Genomic DNA, 14,845 nt, shown 5'->3' with positions numbered 1-14,845 from the left:
GCTCAACATAGGTGTCAATTTCCGCCGGGTTGGGGGTGCTCAAGCTCTCTAAATTTCCCTCCGGCTCGGCTGGCTTGGCTTTGGAGCCCCTACAGACGGTGCGGGTCAAGGTCACCGCTTAGGCGGCGGCGGATTTGCTGCGCCCGGGCAGTGGGCACTAGGGTGTTTCACTTTTCACTTTTTTTCTCAGATTGTCTCTCCTCGATCGGATTCCCATTATTTCATCTTTTTAATAAAATTTGGTGGCAATCATTCGATTTTAAACTCGATTCTAAACGTCGCGATAATTCGCCAAAGTTTTCAATTTTTGTGCCGTTCGGCGTTGAAGTCACCCATGTTAGAGCAATTGCAAGTAGGGCACTAACACCAAGAAAATACGGCCGTGCAAGAGGTGGTATTAACCGGTATTTTATGACACTGCGAAGGTTGAATATGGTACCTGCGCTTCCATAAAAGTGTCGTCGCATATTCTGGTGCTCAGATTAACATACACAGACATAACTCATTATTCAGGACACGACAACTTAACAGTAAGCAAAACATTGGTACGTCAGTGACGGCAAAACATGTATTTCGGTACCGGGCCTCAACACCGTTTCTCATCGAACCCAGTCACAGGGTAGCCAGGGCTGCCTTTGTCATGTGTGGCACTGCACGCCTGTGCCTCTCCACAGCCTGCAGAAGCCACTGGAATTGGTCCTGCCCCTTCACATGCTGAGCGAATGTTTTCAGAAGATTCATTTCATATGGCCTCCTTCTCCTCTTCTGTGACACGGCTGCTAAAGAGGCTGAATACTACAACTGATGGCTGCAGATACCACAAATGGCGCCGCATCACAGCGAGAGCAGCGTTCGCCACTGGTTGGTCCAACTGCCTATACCGCACCAGGCTACGGTACAGGTTGAGGTCGTTAGCGGGGGCGTCCTCTGCAACAGGGGCCCGCAGCCACGCGACGACATAGAAGAGGAGCAGGAACTGAGCCATCCGCTGCACCTTCTCCTGCATTGGCTCATCGTACTCCAGCTGGTCCGCGAACAAGAACATCTTGATGCTGTACAGTGTACAGCATCAAGTGTACAGTGTACAGCATCAAGTGTACAGTGTACAGCATCAAGTGTACAGCATCAAGATGTTCTTGTTCGCGGACCAGCTGGAGTACGATGAGCCAATGCAGGAGAAGGTGCAGCGGATGGCTCAGTTCCTGCTCCTCTTCTATGTCGTCGCGTGGCTGCGGGCCCCTGTTGCAGAGGACGCCCCCGCTAACGACCTCAACCTGTACCGTAGCCTGGTGCGGTATAGGCAGTTGGACCAACCAGTGGCGAACGCTGCTCTCGCTGTGATGCGGCGCCATTTGTGGTATCTGCAGCCATCAGTTGTAGTATTCAGCCTCTTTAGCAGCCGTGTCACAGAAGAGGAGAAGGAGGCCATATGTGTCAACCTGCTCGCAAACTCGTGCTCCGCGGCGCCTGATCAGTGATCAGACACCATCGGTCGCACTGGATGAGTCCACCAGCCTGTCAGAATTGGTGACCACGTCGTCGTGGCTGATGTTTGACCTGATGGGAGTCGACCACGAGTGGATGACGAAGCCTCCTGGGGAGTGGGAAGGTCACGAGGCGTAGGTACATCCTATGCAAGGAATTCGGTGAAAACAGTGAAAGTCGTGAACGACACCGCGGAGAGGGGCATCGCTCTTCTGAAAACATTCGCTCAGCATGTGAAGGGGCAGGACCAATTCCAGTGGCTTCTGCAGGCTGTGGAGAGGCACAGGCGTGCAGTGCCACACATGACAAAGGCAGCCCTGGCTACCCTGTGACTGGGTTCGATGAGAAACGGTGTTGAGGCCCGGTACCGAAATACATGTTTTGCCGTCACTGACGTACCAGTGTTTTGCTTACTGTTAAGTTGTCGTGTCCTGAATAATGAGTTATGTCTGTGTATGTTAATCTGAGCACCAGAGCGACGACACTTTTATGGAAGCGCAGGTACCGTATTCAACCTTCACAGTGTCATAAGATACCGGTTAATACCACCTCTTGCACGGCCGTATTTTCTTGGTGTTAGTGCCCTACTTGCAATTGCTCTAACATGGGTGACTTCAACGCCGAACGGCACAAAAATTGAGAACTTTGGCGAATTATCGCGACGTTTAGAATCGAGTTTAAAATCGAATGATTGCCACCAAATTTTATTAAAAAGATGAAATAATGGGAATCCGATCGAGGAGAGACAATCTGAGAAAAAAAGTGAAAAGTGAAACACCCTAGTGGGCACTGGGCACCCTCTATTCGGTGAAAATCGACACCCATGCAGCTCAACATGACAAAACGCTGCATACAAGCGCACGTCCTCGCATTTAATTGACGCATTTAACTGCGTCACTAACCTTGTACACTGTACAACACTGGTGAGATGACTGTCCGAAGGAAACTGCCGACTTTGGCTGGCAACATTCAGGGTTGGTGACTTATGTACTGAGTTCGGCTGGCTGACAGCGATGTGACTTCAGGACCGGTTGATGAACGGGCCATCCTAGCCCCATACTACAGGAGCCCAGCTGGTCTTGGCGAGCGGCGGCGACTGGACGAGGCTGGACCCCTACTACAGGAGCCCAGCTGGTGCTGACGAGCGGCGGTTACTGGACGAACGGGTCAGCCTGGACCCCTATTGCAGGAGTCAGGCAGGTCTCGGCGAGCGGCGACGACTGGACGAGGCTGGAGTCCTACTGCAGGAGTCGAGCTGGCCCTGTCGAGGAAATAGTTCACCTTTAACATGGGATTTTAAACTGAGATAGCAGTCTGATAGAGCAGATTTGCGTATGCCTTATATTTGAACCGTTTGAGATATTCACCTTTTATCAGTGAGTATTGGTGCTTAAATTCATGTTCTATAGTCCGTTTTTCTTATCTTTAGACTTCACTCCAAGATGTGCAGATAACTTAGCACGTGACGTCACACAATTTGATAATAAAAATCAAGCGTCACGCTCATTGCCACTGGCTCTAAAAGCGAACACACCATATGTCTGCTGTGTATCAAGGAAATCTGAGACTTTTATATATCTTTTGAAATTTATATCCATTCGTATACAATAATATGCAATGCTCTCAAAACTTCGGCAAGGAAAACCGATCGGTGCACAAGCGAGACAAGTGGTTTATAATGTTTACCAATATTTTATTCGAAAGAAAGATGAATACCTCAAGCAAGGTGATGAGAGTGCAGCGGCTAGCATTAACGTAGCGAAGGAGACCAGCTCTGCTACTGGAGTGTCGATTGCCTCTGTTAATGCATTCAAGAGTGGAATAGAGACACATGGATGCCAGTCTCCAGCCCGCCAGCGCCCTAACAGGGGGCCACGCGAGTACTTCGACGAGTTTGACCAGTGCGCGTTCAGAAGAATGGTGCATGCCATGTACCTGGAAGGGAAAAAGGTCACTTTGGACACCATTAGAGCGGCAGTTCAGGACAAGTTCGAGCAGACTATCTCGCGCTCAACCATACGAAAGCAGCTGTTCCAAATAGGATTCAAGTTCCGACAAGTGAACAACCGAAAGCTGCTGGTTGAAAAACCTCAGGTGGTGGCAGCCCGGAACGCGTTCCTGAGACGCATTCGGAAGATTAGAAGCTCCGACCCAGAGCGCACTATAGTGTACTTGGACGAGACCTGGTATAACCAGTTTGATATGCGAACGGTCGCGTGGTTGGACAGTGACGACGTGGCCGGCCATAAGCCAGTGACAGGGAAGGGCAAGCGCCTAATCATAGTCGATGCTGGCTCGGACAGCGGCTTCACCCCAGGAGCATTCATGTGTATGAGGACGGACGGCAAGTCTGCCGACTATCACACGTCTATGAACGCGAGCTGTTTCGAGGACTGGTTTCGACTCCAACTTCTGCCGAACCTGCCAGCGAATAGCGTGATCATTATGGATAACGCCTCGTATCATTCAAGATGTGCTAACAAGGCACCTACAGCTAGCTGGAGGAAGGAAGCGATCCAAGAATGGCTGCGGGTACATGATGTCAATCCTGATCCGGACTTGCGGAAGGTCGAGCTTCTTGAGCTGGTTCGCCCTCTGAAACAGACACGCGAGTATGTGTTGGACAAGGTGGCACAGGAGGCCGGTCATGAAGTACTGAGGTTGCCCCCATATCATTGCGACCTCAATCCGATTGAAATGGTTTGGGCAAACATGAAGACGCACGTCCGCCAGTTCAACAACACTGGGCATCTGAATGACGTGGAAAGGCTGCTGCTGGATAGCCGAGACGCCGCGCCACCGGACTTGTGGCGAAACTGCTGCCGCCACGTGCGAGAACTGGAAGAGGTGTACTGGCGAGCAGATGGTATGATGGAGGACATCGAGCCAGTGATCGTGTCACTTCAGGATTCGAGCAGTGACGACAGTGACAGTGAAAGTGATTGAGGGCGCATGGGACCTACGATGGCTTCGGTGAACCAAACATACCCAATATACGAGTACGACTCCTGTGTTTCCTGTCTTTTGTAATTTGTATTACGAGTTACTGGTGGTAGATTTGTAGACACTAGCGGGTAATACGAGCAAAACATGTCATCACATTGAAATAGTATGTATATTTGTTAATTTCGATCAATGCTGCATTCATCGCTAAACACACGCTCATATAGCCAACTCGTGTTGGTAGCCTGCGCCGCTGAACACGCATGTCCTGCGGGTTGCCTACCTCCACAGGCATAATTCATCTCCGCCTCTCGTCACGCAGTCTAACCCGTCCACATGATACTTCGTGAGGATTACAACGTCACAGTCAATACTATCGAAAACGCGTTCACTCGAATGTCTGCGATAGCGAACCACAAACCAAGTGCTTCACGACAGTCGCCAGAACTTGTTACGAGCCACACGCCGAGCTCCTTCAAGAATTTCCTTGCATTGGGTCCGCACTCGCAGTCGCACGCACCTGCGGTTTCAAAAAACTTCGGCTGGAACCAAGCCCTATAGGTCTTGAACTAAAGTCACTGATGATGACTTGTGTCCATTTGCAGAATAGTTCATTTCCAAGTGATATTCGCTTTTATAGGTACCCTTTAATTCATCGGATCGATAGTTCGGTTAGCATACCAAACTTTATCCAACTTAATTTTTGTAGCAGGTAGGTATAAGTACCTACCTATTTATGTAATACACATTTGTGAGACTACAAATCTGCACTTGCCGCACCCAAGAGCGCCACTCTCCAGGCTTCAAGGCAATATTTTCCAGATTTTCTGTTTCCGAAGGGCTTGATTTTTTCTAAGCCATGCTTTGTCTCGTGCATATCTTGCGAAACATCTTGGAGTGAAGTCTAAAGATAAGAAAAACGGACTATAGTGCTCATTTACAGCTAGCAGAAACCTCTTCAACACACAGTGGCCAATCAGCGATGAGAGCACTTACAGGAGCAGAATCCCTTGCAGCTGATAGGTTGTTCAGCTGTTAGTGTTCATAACTTAAATCATTAAAATAATGAAATCCCTTTAGAAGAAGTGTGTAATTCCAAGTCAGAATGCATTTAAATTTTATTCATCACATTTTTAACAAATCTTTTTAAATTTTATTCATCAAATTATTCACAGAAGGTGAACAATTTCTTTTAATACTTACCTTGCTTCAACGATGACATGTAGTTCTTGCAGGCTGCAGCAGAGAATGCACAGCATTTGGCTGAAACTTCAAATATTTACTTGTTGCTATCAATTATTCAGTTTTGAAATGCATACTGGTACAGCGAATCTTGGGTTCTCCTGTAAGAATGCTGAGCTGACGTCACCGCAGAAGTTCATCCAGAGCTTGCGCCTGAAAAAGGGCCAGGTTTAATATATGAGAGAAATGAAGACTTTTGAATCATTTTATTATTATACCATAATCACATTTTGCCTAATTTGTAAGAAATAGGTTTAGGTTAGCAGAAATAGGTAATAAGGTTTTGACTAGACCCCCTGGGTCACAACAGGGGATGACACCCATGATTGGTGGGACCACCAGGCACCAGCACTGGCATAGTCCGTTCTGACCACCGCACACCTATCAGCCAGAGAGCACACTAAATTGCATGTCAAAGCTCCATTAATGCTTTTTTCAATTTTTGCCATCCATTTTGTTGGGTCCATCATGTCCATCACCAAGCCACATTTAAAGGAAGACTGCCACCTTCAAAAAGTTTTCTCAGATCGGCCTATGATTTATTCCCTGGACAAAACAAAATTTTAGAATTCACCTGACAAAGTATCATCACGTGAATCGCGAAAAAAATTGTCGATTATCATACAATTATCAATCGGTTAATGTCTAGCGACAATGTTTACACATCACTAGACTTCAAGGTCATAAGATTATTACATTTTATTTGAAAAAGTAAGGTATTTTATGATTTACTAATATATGATTTCATAAGAAATTGGCCATGTTTAATTTATTTTGCATTTAAGTTCGTAAAACATTTAAAAATCATGGCTCATTTGGAATGGGTCTGGCGCCCATGTTAAACCCCATTTCCCACACTTTTTTGGAAAAAATGAACTACTGAATATATAAGTTTAACTTTTATTTTGACACTCCAAAATTCTTCTCTGATCTCGAAACAATCAAAGTTTTGACATATATTTACCAAAAGATAAGAAAATTCATGTTTCAAAGTTATCGATAAACAGGTAGAGATGTCGGTTTTCTTGGACTAAAAAAATGGCATCAAACTGAACTTTGGTCTCCGATTTCTCGCAAACGGGCTCGAATTTCGGAAAACCGACTTCAGTCTGGGACATAGGTGGCTCAGCTCTAGTGAAAACCGTTTTGTGGAAAAAAGGTGGCAGTCTACCTTTAAAATGCACTACACTACATCCCCACCACCTGACCACACCAGGCCAAAGCCGCACCGCGCTACACAAAATCCACACTGCACCAAGCTAAATCCACGCTACACCAAACCCTCACCAGCCGGACAAGCCAGCACAGATGAGATCTTGTCGAAATTGCCATGCTTTGCAGAGTGCACACTGGCCTACCTGAACCTCACCTTACCCAACATATGAGCCTGACTGTCCTAAGCACTGGGAGCTCATTGAGACCAGGCCCCACAGGCCTAGTGGCCTCCTAAAATCTGATTTCCATATGGTAAGGTGAGGTATTTAAAAATGGTGATCAGATATCGAATGCGAGACAAGACAGCAATGGGCAGTGGGCGGTTCATGCAACAATAATCATGTTTCCTTACCACAAGTATCAAAGCAAAAGCAAAAATGGCTACCTATCGAATTCAAATTTCACTGGAACCTCACCTGCATGGATCTTAAAGGTATTATCAGGGTTTTTTCCAAAATTTCGGACTTACTCAGTGAAACGTGTAGAAGAAGGTGACTGAAGCCCCAATCCAAAGTCATTCGTCTCAAAATTGCCTAATTTTCCAATGGTGGGCCTCCAAAGTTTTCGCGGCTGCCAGCCGCGTAAACTTGCGAGTACTTGGTGGTCCATCTCTAAACGCCCATAGGGTTTACACTAGCGGAGACTTTTCTAAATATTTCTAGGGAAAATATAATGGATCTAGGGAAAATATAATGGATCTAGGGAAAATATAATGGATTACATGCTCCATTATATTTTCCCAAGACAAAATAGGGAAATATAGCATAGGTCCGTAACACAACGAACACAACCTTCTTCTCATTCTTCTCAGCTTCTCATTCTAGATATCCTGTGGGTTATCAAAATAATTCAAATTAAAAAATTGTGTTGTGTGCGTTCAAACTAAGCTCATCCCGAGTGTAATTCAAGAATGTCTTAGTTCAAGTAATTAAACTTGAAAGTGTATAGCAAAGCTCAAGAAAAGCTCAGAAAGCTCAAGCAATGAAGAAGCTTGGATGGAACTAGTGTTGAATCAAAGTTACCTATCATTTTTAATGCTAAGTGCTGAACATTACCAATAATTCGAGACATCCGTTGTAAGATGTATGACGCAGATCAACTTTGATCAAGTGAAGAAAATAGATTTCAGATGAAATAATGTCAATGTTCAAGGCTGAGCGACTGGCAGATTTCGGAGTGAGCACGAGTGGCCTTGAGACATTCTGTTTCTGTAGGTACTCAAAATAAATAAATTATCATGTTGTGTGCTTTGAGGTTAAGTATTATCAGTGGTGCTTCATGGTTGTGCTTTGTTGTTGGTGTATAGGCATGTTTTGAGCACATTGCAGCATGATATTGGTGGTGTGTAAAGCAACTGATCTCCGCAGACTTTGCACTTACTTGCAAAGCCTGCGGACTGACTGCAGACTTTGGCTGACAATGAGCAATGCATTGCTGACTGATATCATTTATTCTGTGTTTGTAGCACAAAGTACAGAAGTGGCACATACATTGTTACTTTGAAAACCTGATGTGAATTTTGATGTAGAAAATTGGTGGCTGACGTTGAGTCCTGACGTATTGTGAGTAGTGTACATCTGGTGCATTGAGCGCAGACTTGAGACCAGTGACGTTTGTATCAGTAGACTGTGTTTGAGTCTACTTATATGGGTAGTCATAAAGCAGGCGTCACACTTCTTTTTGCAACCAAGGAGATGCGCTATACCCAGTGTCTCAGCACGTGACGTTTATTGAATCCGTGTCAACCAAGGCTATGTAAAACCATGTCAACAAATGCCGCAACTATTCTGCTGCAATATTCCGACACATCTCCCCCTTTTTACTGAGACACATCTTTCTACGCAAACGACACCGGCTCTGAACTAAACATCGGCACAACACAGCGGCCCTCTACAGATCCAAACGCGTGGGGGCCACCGAGGCGCTCTCCTGGCAGGCGGGTGAGGACGACATCACCGGGCCGAAGAGCAGGCAGCGGCCTGACTCCATGCCTCCTGTTGAAGTCAGCAGTGCTCTTGCGCTTGGCTTCGTCCGCCCGGCGAGCGATGTGAGCCATGTCTGGCCAGCGCGGCGCGAGATGGGCCTTAGTCGTCGGTAGTCGCGATCGAAGCTGGCGGCCCATGATCAGCTGGGACGGCGTGCATCCTGTGACGTCGAGCGGCGTTGACCGGTACGTCAGAAGCGCGAGATACGGGTCTGGCTGAGCCATGATTCTCTTCGCCGTCTGGACGCCTCGCTCAGCCGCGCCGTTTCCCTGGGGGCAGTACGGGTCAGACAGAGTGTGGAGGAACCCGTAGTGCCGCGCGAAGTCAGCAAACTCGGCACTAGTGAATTGAGGTCCACCGTCTGACCGTACTTCCTCGGGGATGCCCCATCTGGCGAACAGCGACTTCATGTGGTTGATCACCTGCGCGCTGTTGGTACTCCTGAGGTGTTCAATCTCTATCCACCGGCTGAAATAATCCACGACGATCAGATACATCTGTGAGCCATATTGACAGAGATCCGCACCGATCTTCATCCACGGACGCTCTGGCAGTCCCCTGGAGACCATGGGTTCTGCGTGCTGAGCTCGACGGTTCGTTTGACAGAATCTACATGATTCTATCCAACTCTTGAGGTCAGGACTCAAGCGAGGCCACCACACCGAGGCGTGCGCTCGCTCGCGGGACTTTGAGAGACTCGTGTGCCCGTCATCATGGATCCGCTGCAGCATTTGAGCTCTCAACGACTCTGGGATCACTATTCTGCCATCGAACATCAGAAGAGATACGCCCAGGACACTGAGATGGCCTCTCACCTCGTAATACGGCGAGAGATCCTGCAGTTCCGCGAGGTTTTCTGGCCACCCATGTAGAGTGTAGTAGATCACTTGCTTGATCTCGGGGTCTTCCTGCTGCTTCGTCTGGATCAGCTGAAGCATATCTCCAGACGCTGGCAGGTGGGACGCCACGTAGTTGACGTGAGCGTCGACGTCACGCTGCAGCTCGTCCGCCACTCCTCCAGGCGGGCCTTGCAGCGGATGGCGCGACAGGAGGTCTGCCACTACCAGCTTCCGACCTGGAACATAGACAGCGGTAGGGGCATACCTGGCGAACCTCATCAGTAGTCTCTGGCACCGCAGCGGTGTGTCCGACAGGTCCTTCTTGTTGATCAGTGGCACCAGTGGACGATGGTCAGTCTGCAGCTCAAACTCGATGCCACACACGAACGTGTGGAACCTCTCGCACGCCCAGACAGCTGCGAGGCACTCCTTTTCTATTTGTGCCCAGCGTTGCTCCACTTTCGTCAGCATGCGAGAGCAGTAGGCGACTGGGCGCCATTGCTCTCCGTGCTTCTGTAGCAGGACACCTCCGATCCCATACGAGCTGGCGTCTGCAGACACCACAGTCGGCTTCGTGACATCGAAGAATGCCAACGTCGGTGCTTCTGCCAGCATCTTCTTGGCTTTCTTGAAAGCGTCTTCTTGTGCCGCATCCCATGTCCACGCGGCATCAGACTTCAGCAGTGCATTCAGCGGCTGCAGGACAGCTTGGGCGTTCGGCATGAATCTCGTCAGGTACGTTATCATGCCCAGGACCTTCCTCAGTTCTGCGACGTCCGTCGGCGGGTCCAACTTCAGCACAGCTTCAACCTTCGCCGGACTGACCTTGATACCCTGGCCAGTGATCACGTGTCCGAGGAAGGTGACTTCTTGTTTCTGGAAGCTGCATTTCTCCTTGTTGAGCTTCAGTCCGCTCGCTTTGATCCGTTCGAGCACCGCTTTGAGTCTTTGGTCGTGTTCCTTCTCGTCCCTTCCGAAGACGAGAACGTCGTCCATCGAGCATATGACGCCCTCCAGCCCTGTCAGAAGTTCGGTCATCTTGCGCTGGTAGATTTCGGGGGCGAGCGTGATTCCCATCGGCAGCCTGTGGTACTTGTATCTGCCGAAAGGCGTGATGAAGGCCGTGCATGCTTGCGCACTCTCATCCAGTGGAATCTGGTAGAATCCCGATGCTGCGTCGAGCTTCGAGAAGATTCTGGCTCCAGCCAGCTTCCCTGTGAGCTCCTCAAACGTGGGTAGCGAGAACTTTTCTCTCTTGACGCTCTGGTTCAGTCGCTTGTAATCGACGCAGATCCTGACCTTCTTTTCGCCTGTACCCTCTTCTCTTTGCGGTTTTATCACTGGCACCATGGGTGCACACCAGTCCGTGGGTTCAGTTACTTTAGAGATCACTCCCTTTTCCTCCATTTCCGTCAGAGACTTTTTCACAGCTTCCATCAGTGGGATGGGCACCCGTCTGGCAGCGCTCACTGCATATGGCACTGCGTCTTCCTTCATCTTGAATGACACTGAGTCAGTGTTCCATGTCCCGAAGCCAAACAGGCTTTCATCTTCCACTGCTCCAACAAACTGAATCAGACGGAGCGTCTGGGCTGCGGAACGGCTCAGCAGATTTCCACAGCCTCGAGGGGTGTCTGGAAGCACATACACATCCATCAGGACAGTTGTGTTCTGTGATTTGCTGCGTGCTTCAGCTTGGAAGACACCCATCACTTCCAGTCTTCCAGCTGGCGTCATCAGCTTCTTCTCCGGGGCCTTCAGACTGGGCTTGAAGACCATCTTGTCGAACGTTTCTCTGCTGATCAGACTCACATCGGCACCTGAGTCAACCTTGAATGGAATGACAGCTCCACACATCTCGAGGTAAGTCATCCAAGCCTCACCTGGCTTTTCCATGACCTCTCCCAGGAATATGCCAGCGTTCTCTTCTCCAGCATCTTCATCTTCTTCAATCACTTCTCTGATCCTGCGTCCTCTGCTGCTCTGGCCTCTTCCACGCTGTGGGTTCCGTGACCCTCTCGTCTCCTGCTGCTGTGGCTGTGGGGTCAGACAGGCTCGTGCAAAGTGATTGAGCATGCCACACTTGTTACAGCGCTTCCCATACGCTGGACAGCGTCCCTTGTCATGGCTGAATTTGCAAAACTTGCACTGGGGGTACTTTTGGCCATCATATTTCTGCCCTGGGGCTTGTGACCCCCTCACAGCATTGACTGCTGCTTCAGCTGCCCGTCCTTGCCTCACATCAGAGTAGTTTCTAGCATAGTCCAGGACAGACGCAAGGGTGACATCACTTTTGGTGAGGTGAAGGAGTTCGAGCTTTTCCGACAGGTCAGAGCTCGCTACACCGAGAATGAACTGATCACGAACGCGCTCCTCTTTGGACCCAGCAAACTCACAATCGGCTGCCAGGACATGCAAAGCTCGTGAGAACTCCTCCACGGACTCACCTGTTGCTTGAACTCGTTTTGAGAATTGTTTTCGCAGCCTCAGAACGTTTTTACGTGGCTGGAAATAGTCATCAAATTTTCCAATCACAGTATCAAAATCCTGTTCGCTTTCTGCACTCAGGTTGAAAGTCGCCATAATATCTTCAGCTTCCGGGCCCATACAGTACTTCAGGGAGGCCACCTGAATAGCTCCTGTTTCATTTTCCAGTTTTGTGAGGAGTCTGAATGTCATATACATTTTTCTCCATCTGAACCAGCCTTTAGGGTCAAAGTCAAATCTCTCCGGCGGCGCGTACTGGGCCATGTTCCAACGCTTTTATCACAAGCGGTCAATATTCCAAGTCACGGCTGATCAAAATTCAAATTCAAAATCCACTAGAAATCCAAATCCACGTTCAAATCCAGGTCCCACGTGGTTTCGGCACCATGTCTCAGCACGTGACGTTTATTGAATCCGTGTCAACCAAGGCTATGTAAAACCATGTCAACAAATGCCGCAACTATTCTGCTGCAATATTCCGACACACCCAGAGATGCTTTCTCACCAAACCTTACCAAACCAAACCTAACCTACAGCGCCTCTCTTCGTTCGTTCATGGTTGCAAAAAAACAAGTGTGACGCCTGCTACACTACTACCCTTATATGGCCTTGGTTTGAGTGTGGTGACTGAGTAAGCTGGTGTGTATAGCCATGTAATAAGTGTTTTGAAATATATTTTTGGGACAGTATTGAAATGGTGTGTTTTGGCCATCTGGCATGGATGATGGAAAGTCACTAACTCAACTTCAGGAACGCTTCTTCATTATGCTCATCTAAAGCACAATGATCTATTTTCTCTTCGCAAGGATTGATTCCTAATTCACTGTCAATTATAACCTGGGCCAGAAGGTTTCGCTGAGCCACAGGGTTCATACAGATTCATCCACAGTGCTCAGCAGTGTATGTTTTCAGATTTCAACAGACTGTATTTTTTTCTGTATGTACATATGCATCATGCAAGGGTACAACAGATGCGGTATTTGGTAAGCAGTTGGCAGCAAGGTGGTGTTTGTACTTATTGGCAGAACTAGTTGAGCAGGACTAAAACTATCCTAGTTTCTCTCCAGTTTACTCAGATCCGTGTCAACACATTGAACATATTGAAAGCGTTCATCCATGAAATGTCTGCATGTATACTCATTTCCGAGAAGGCACGCTCGTCGCTCATCCATTGCCGAGCAGGCACGTGCGTGCCCATCGCCGGCGCGCATTAGCGCGCGTCCATGGCTGGGGCGCACGCGCGCGGCCATGGCCGGCATGCACGCGCGCGCGCCCATCGTCGGCACGCAAGCGCGCGCCGCGTCCTTACCCGGCGAGCACGCCGCGTCCGTACCCGGCGCGCACCCGCGCGCGTCCACAGCCGGGGCGCACCCAAGCGAGTTCGTACCCGGCACGTACCGGCGCGCACCCGCGCGCGTCCGTACCCGGCCCGCACCCGCGCGCGTCCACTGCCGGCACTGACAGACCCTGACAGACGGGCGTGCTGCCGTCGGCGGTCCTGACAGATGAGCGGCGGGCCCGGCTCCCGCAGCTCCGGCAGCGGGCGGCAGCCATGGTCGGCATACACGCGCGCGCGCCCATCGTCGGCACGCAAGCGCGCGCGCGTCCATAGCCGGCGCGCACCCGTACCTGGCGCGCACCCGCGCGCGTCCGTACCCGGCCCGCACCCGCGCGCGTCCACTGCCGGCACTGACAGACCCTGACAGACGGGCGTGCTGCCGTCGGCGGTCCTGACAGATGAGCGGCGGGCCTGTCGTACTGCGCTGATGGGTAGCGCGTGGCTGGACGGACGGTCTGTGACAATCTATTGATCTGTGGCTGATCTATTAGAGTGTCCGTCCGAGAGCCGTACGACGGCTGACAGAGCCTGGGGGTCGCGAACTGGTGTGGTAACCGTTACGCCCACCTGGGACGCCCGAGTCGGTACGGCACTTGCGGTGTCGTAACCGGATCGGCGGGAACCAGCAGAACGCTGTTGGACCGGCGGTGAAAGTCGGAACCGAGCACTCGCCCACCAGTGGGGCGTCTGGTCGAGCAGGTCTACCCGCTAAGGCAGCCTGAGCACGAACCAGTGGCAGGGTCCGATCAATGACCGTGGTCCGACCAGGGTGTCAGCGCAATGGCCAGTCAGAGGCGTCTTTAAGGGCGCAGAAGCCCACCTCGGTCGACTGTGGCCGGTGCAACCTAGTCAGGTCGTTTGTGTGAATCTCCGTGTTCTTCCCTCGCCTCAGAGTAGCCGCTCTTCTCCAAATGCCCGAGCCGTTTTCTATGTGTATTTGTCTTGTAGCGAACAGCAGTCGAGAAATGAATTGACAATGTCGCCGAAAACCGCGGTCACATGCTGGCCGTCCCTAGTACTACCAATATGCCCGCAGGCGCGGCGAGAGACAAGCTTAACGTATGAGTCACCGTCCGGCTGCCGGGAGAGCCCCTACCGACCTTTGTTCACAGTCATGACGTCACGACAATGGGCTCCTAAACGTACGGGCAGCGGCCACCTCAGGGGTGCCGCCGTGACCTTTGCACGACACGTTCTATAGCGTATGGCACAGCGGTTACTAGGAAGGTTGAGGCCAGCGGCAGGCCGGTTTACAAAATAACAAACAAACTTGACGCGCAATTGACAACAGGTAACAGATTGATTAATAA

General features: G+C 50.0%; 1 protein-coding gene across 1 annotated transcript in view; it reads right to left on the bottom strand.

Moving 5' to 3' along the window:
* The window catches only part of LOC122387949 (uncharacterized protein K02A2.6-like), a 39,242-nt gene extending 27,002 nt beyond the window's left edge, over nt 1-12,240 (bottom strand). The window contains exons 1-3 of the mRNA XM_043378660.1: nt 9,686-12,240; nt 8,790-9,139; nt 882-1,052 (exon numbers count right to left, since the gene is read on the bottom strand). Of these exons, the coding sequence (XP_043234595.1) occupies nt 882-1,052; nt 8,790-9,139; nt 9,686-11,785 (2,621 nt within the window). The 5' untranslated portion in view covers nt 11,786-12,240. The remainder of the gene's footprint in view (nt 1-881; nt 1,053-8,789; nt 9,140-9,685) is intronic.
* Between the last annotated feature and the right edge of the window lie 2,605 nt (nt 12,241-14,845).

Source organism: Amphibalanus amphitrite, unplaced genomic scaffold (assembly GCF_019059575.1).
Source record: "Amphibalanus amphitrite isolate SeventyFive unplaced genomic scaffold, NRLGWU_Aamphi_draft 000017F_arrow, whole genome shotgun sequence".
NCBI lineage: Eukaryota > Metazoa > Arthropoda > Thecostraca > Balanomorpha > Balanidae > Amphibalanus > Amphibalanus amphitrite.
Note: the sequence above shows the minus strand (reverse complement) of the source record. Positions and strands in the feature narration are given on the sequence as shown.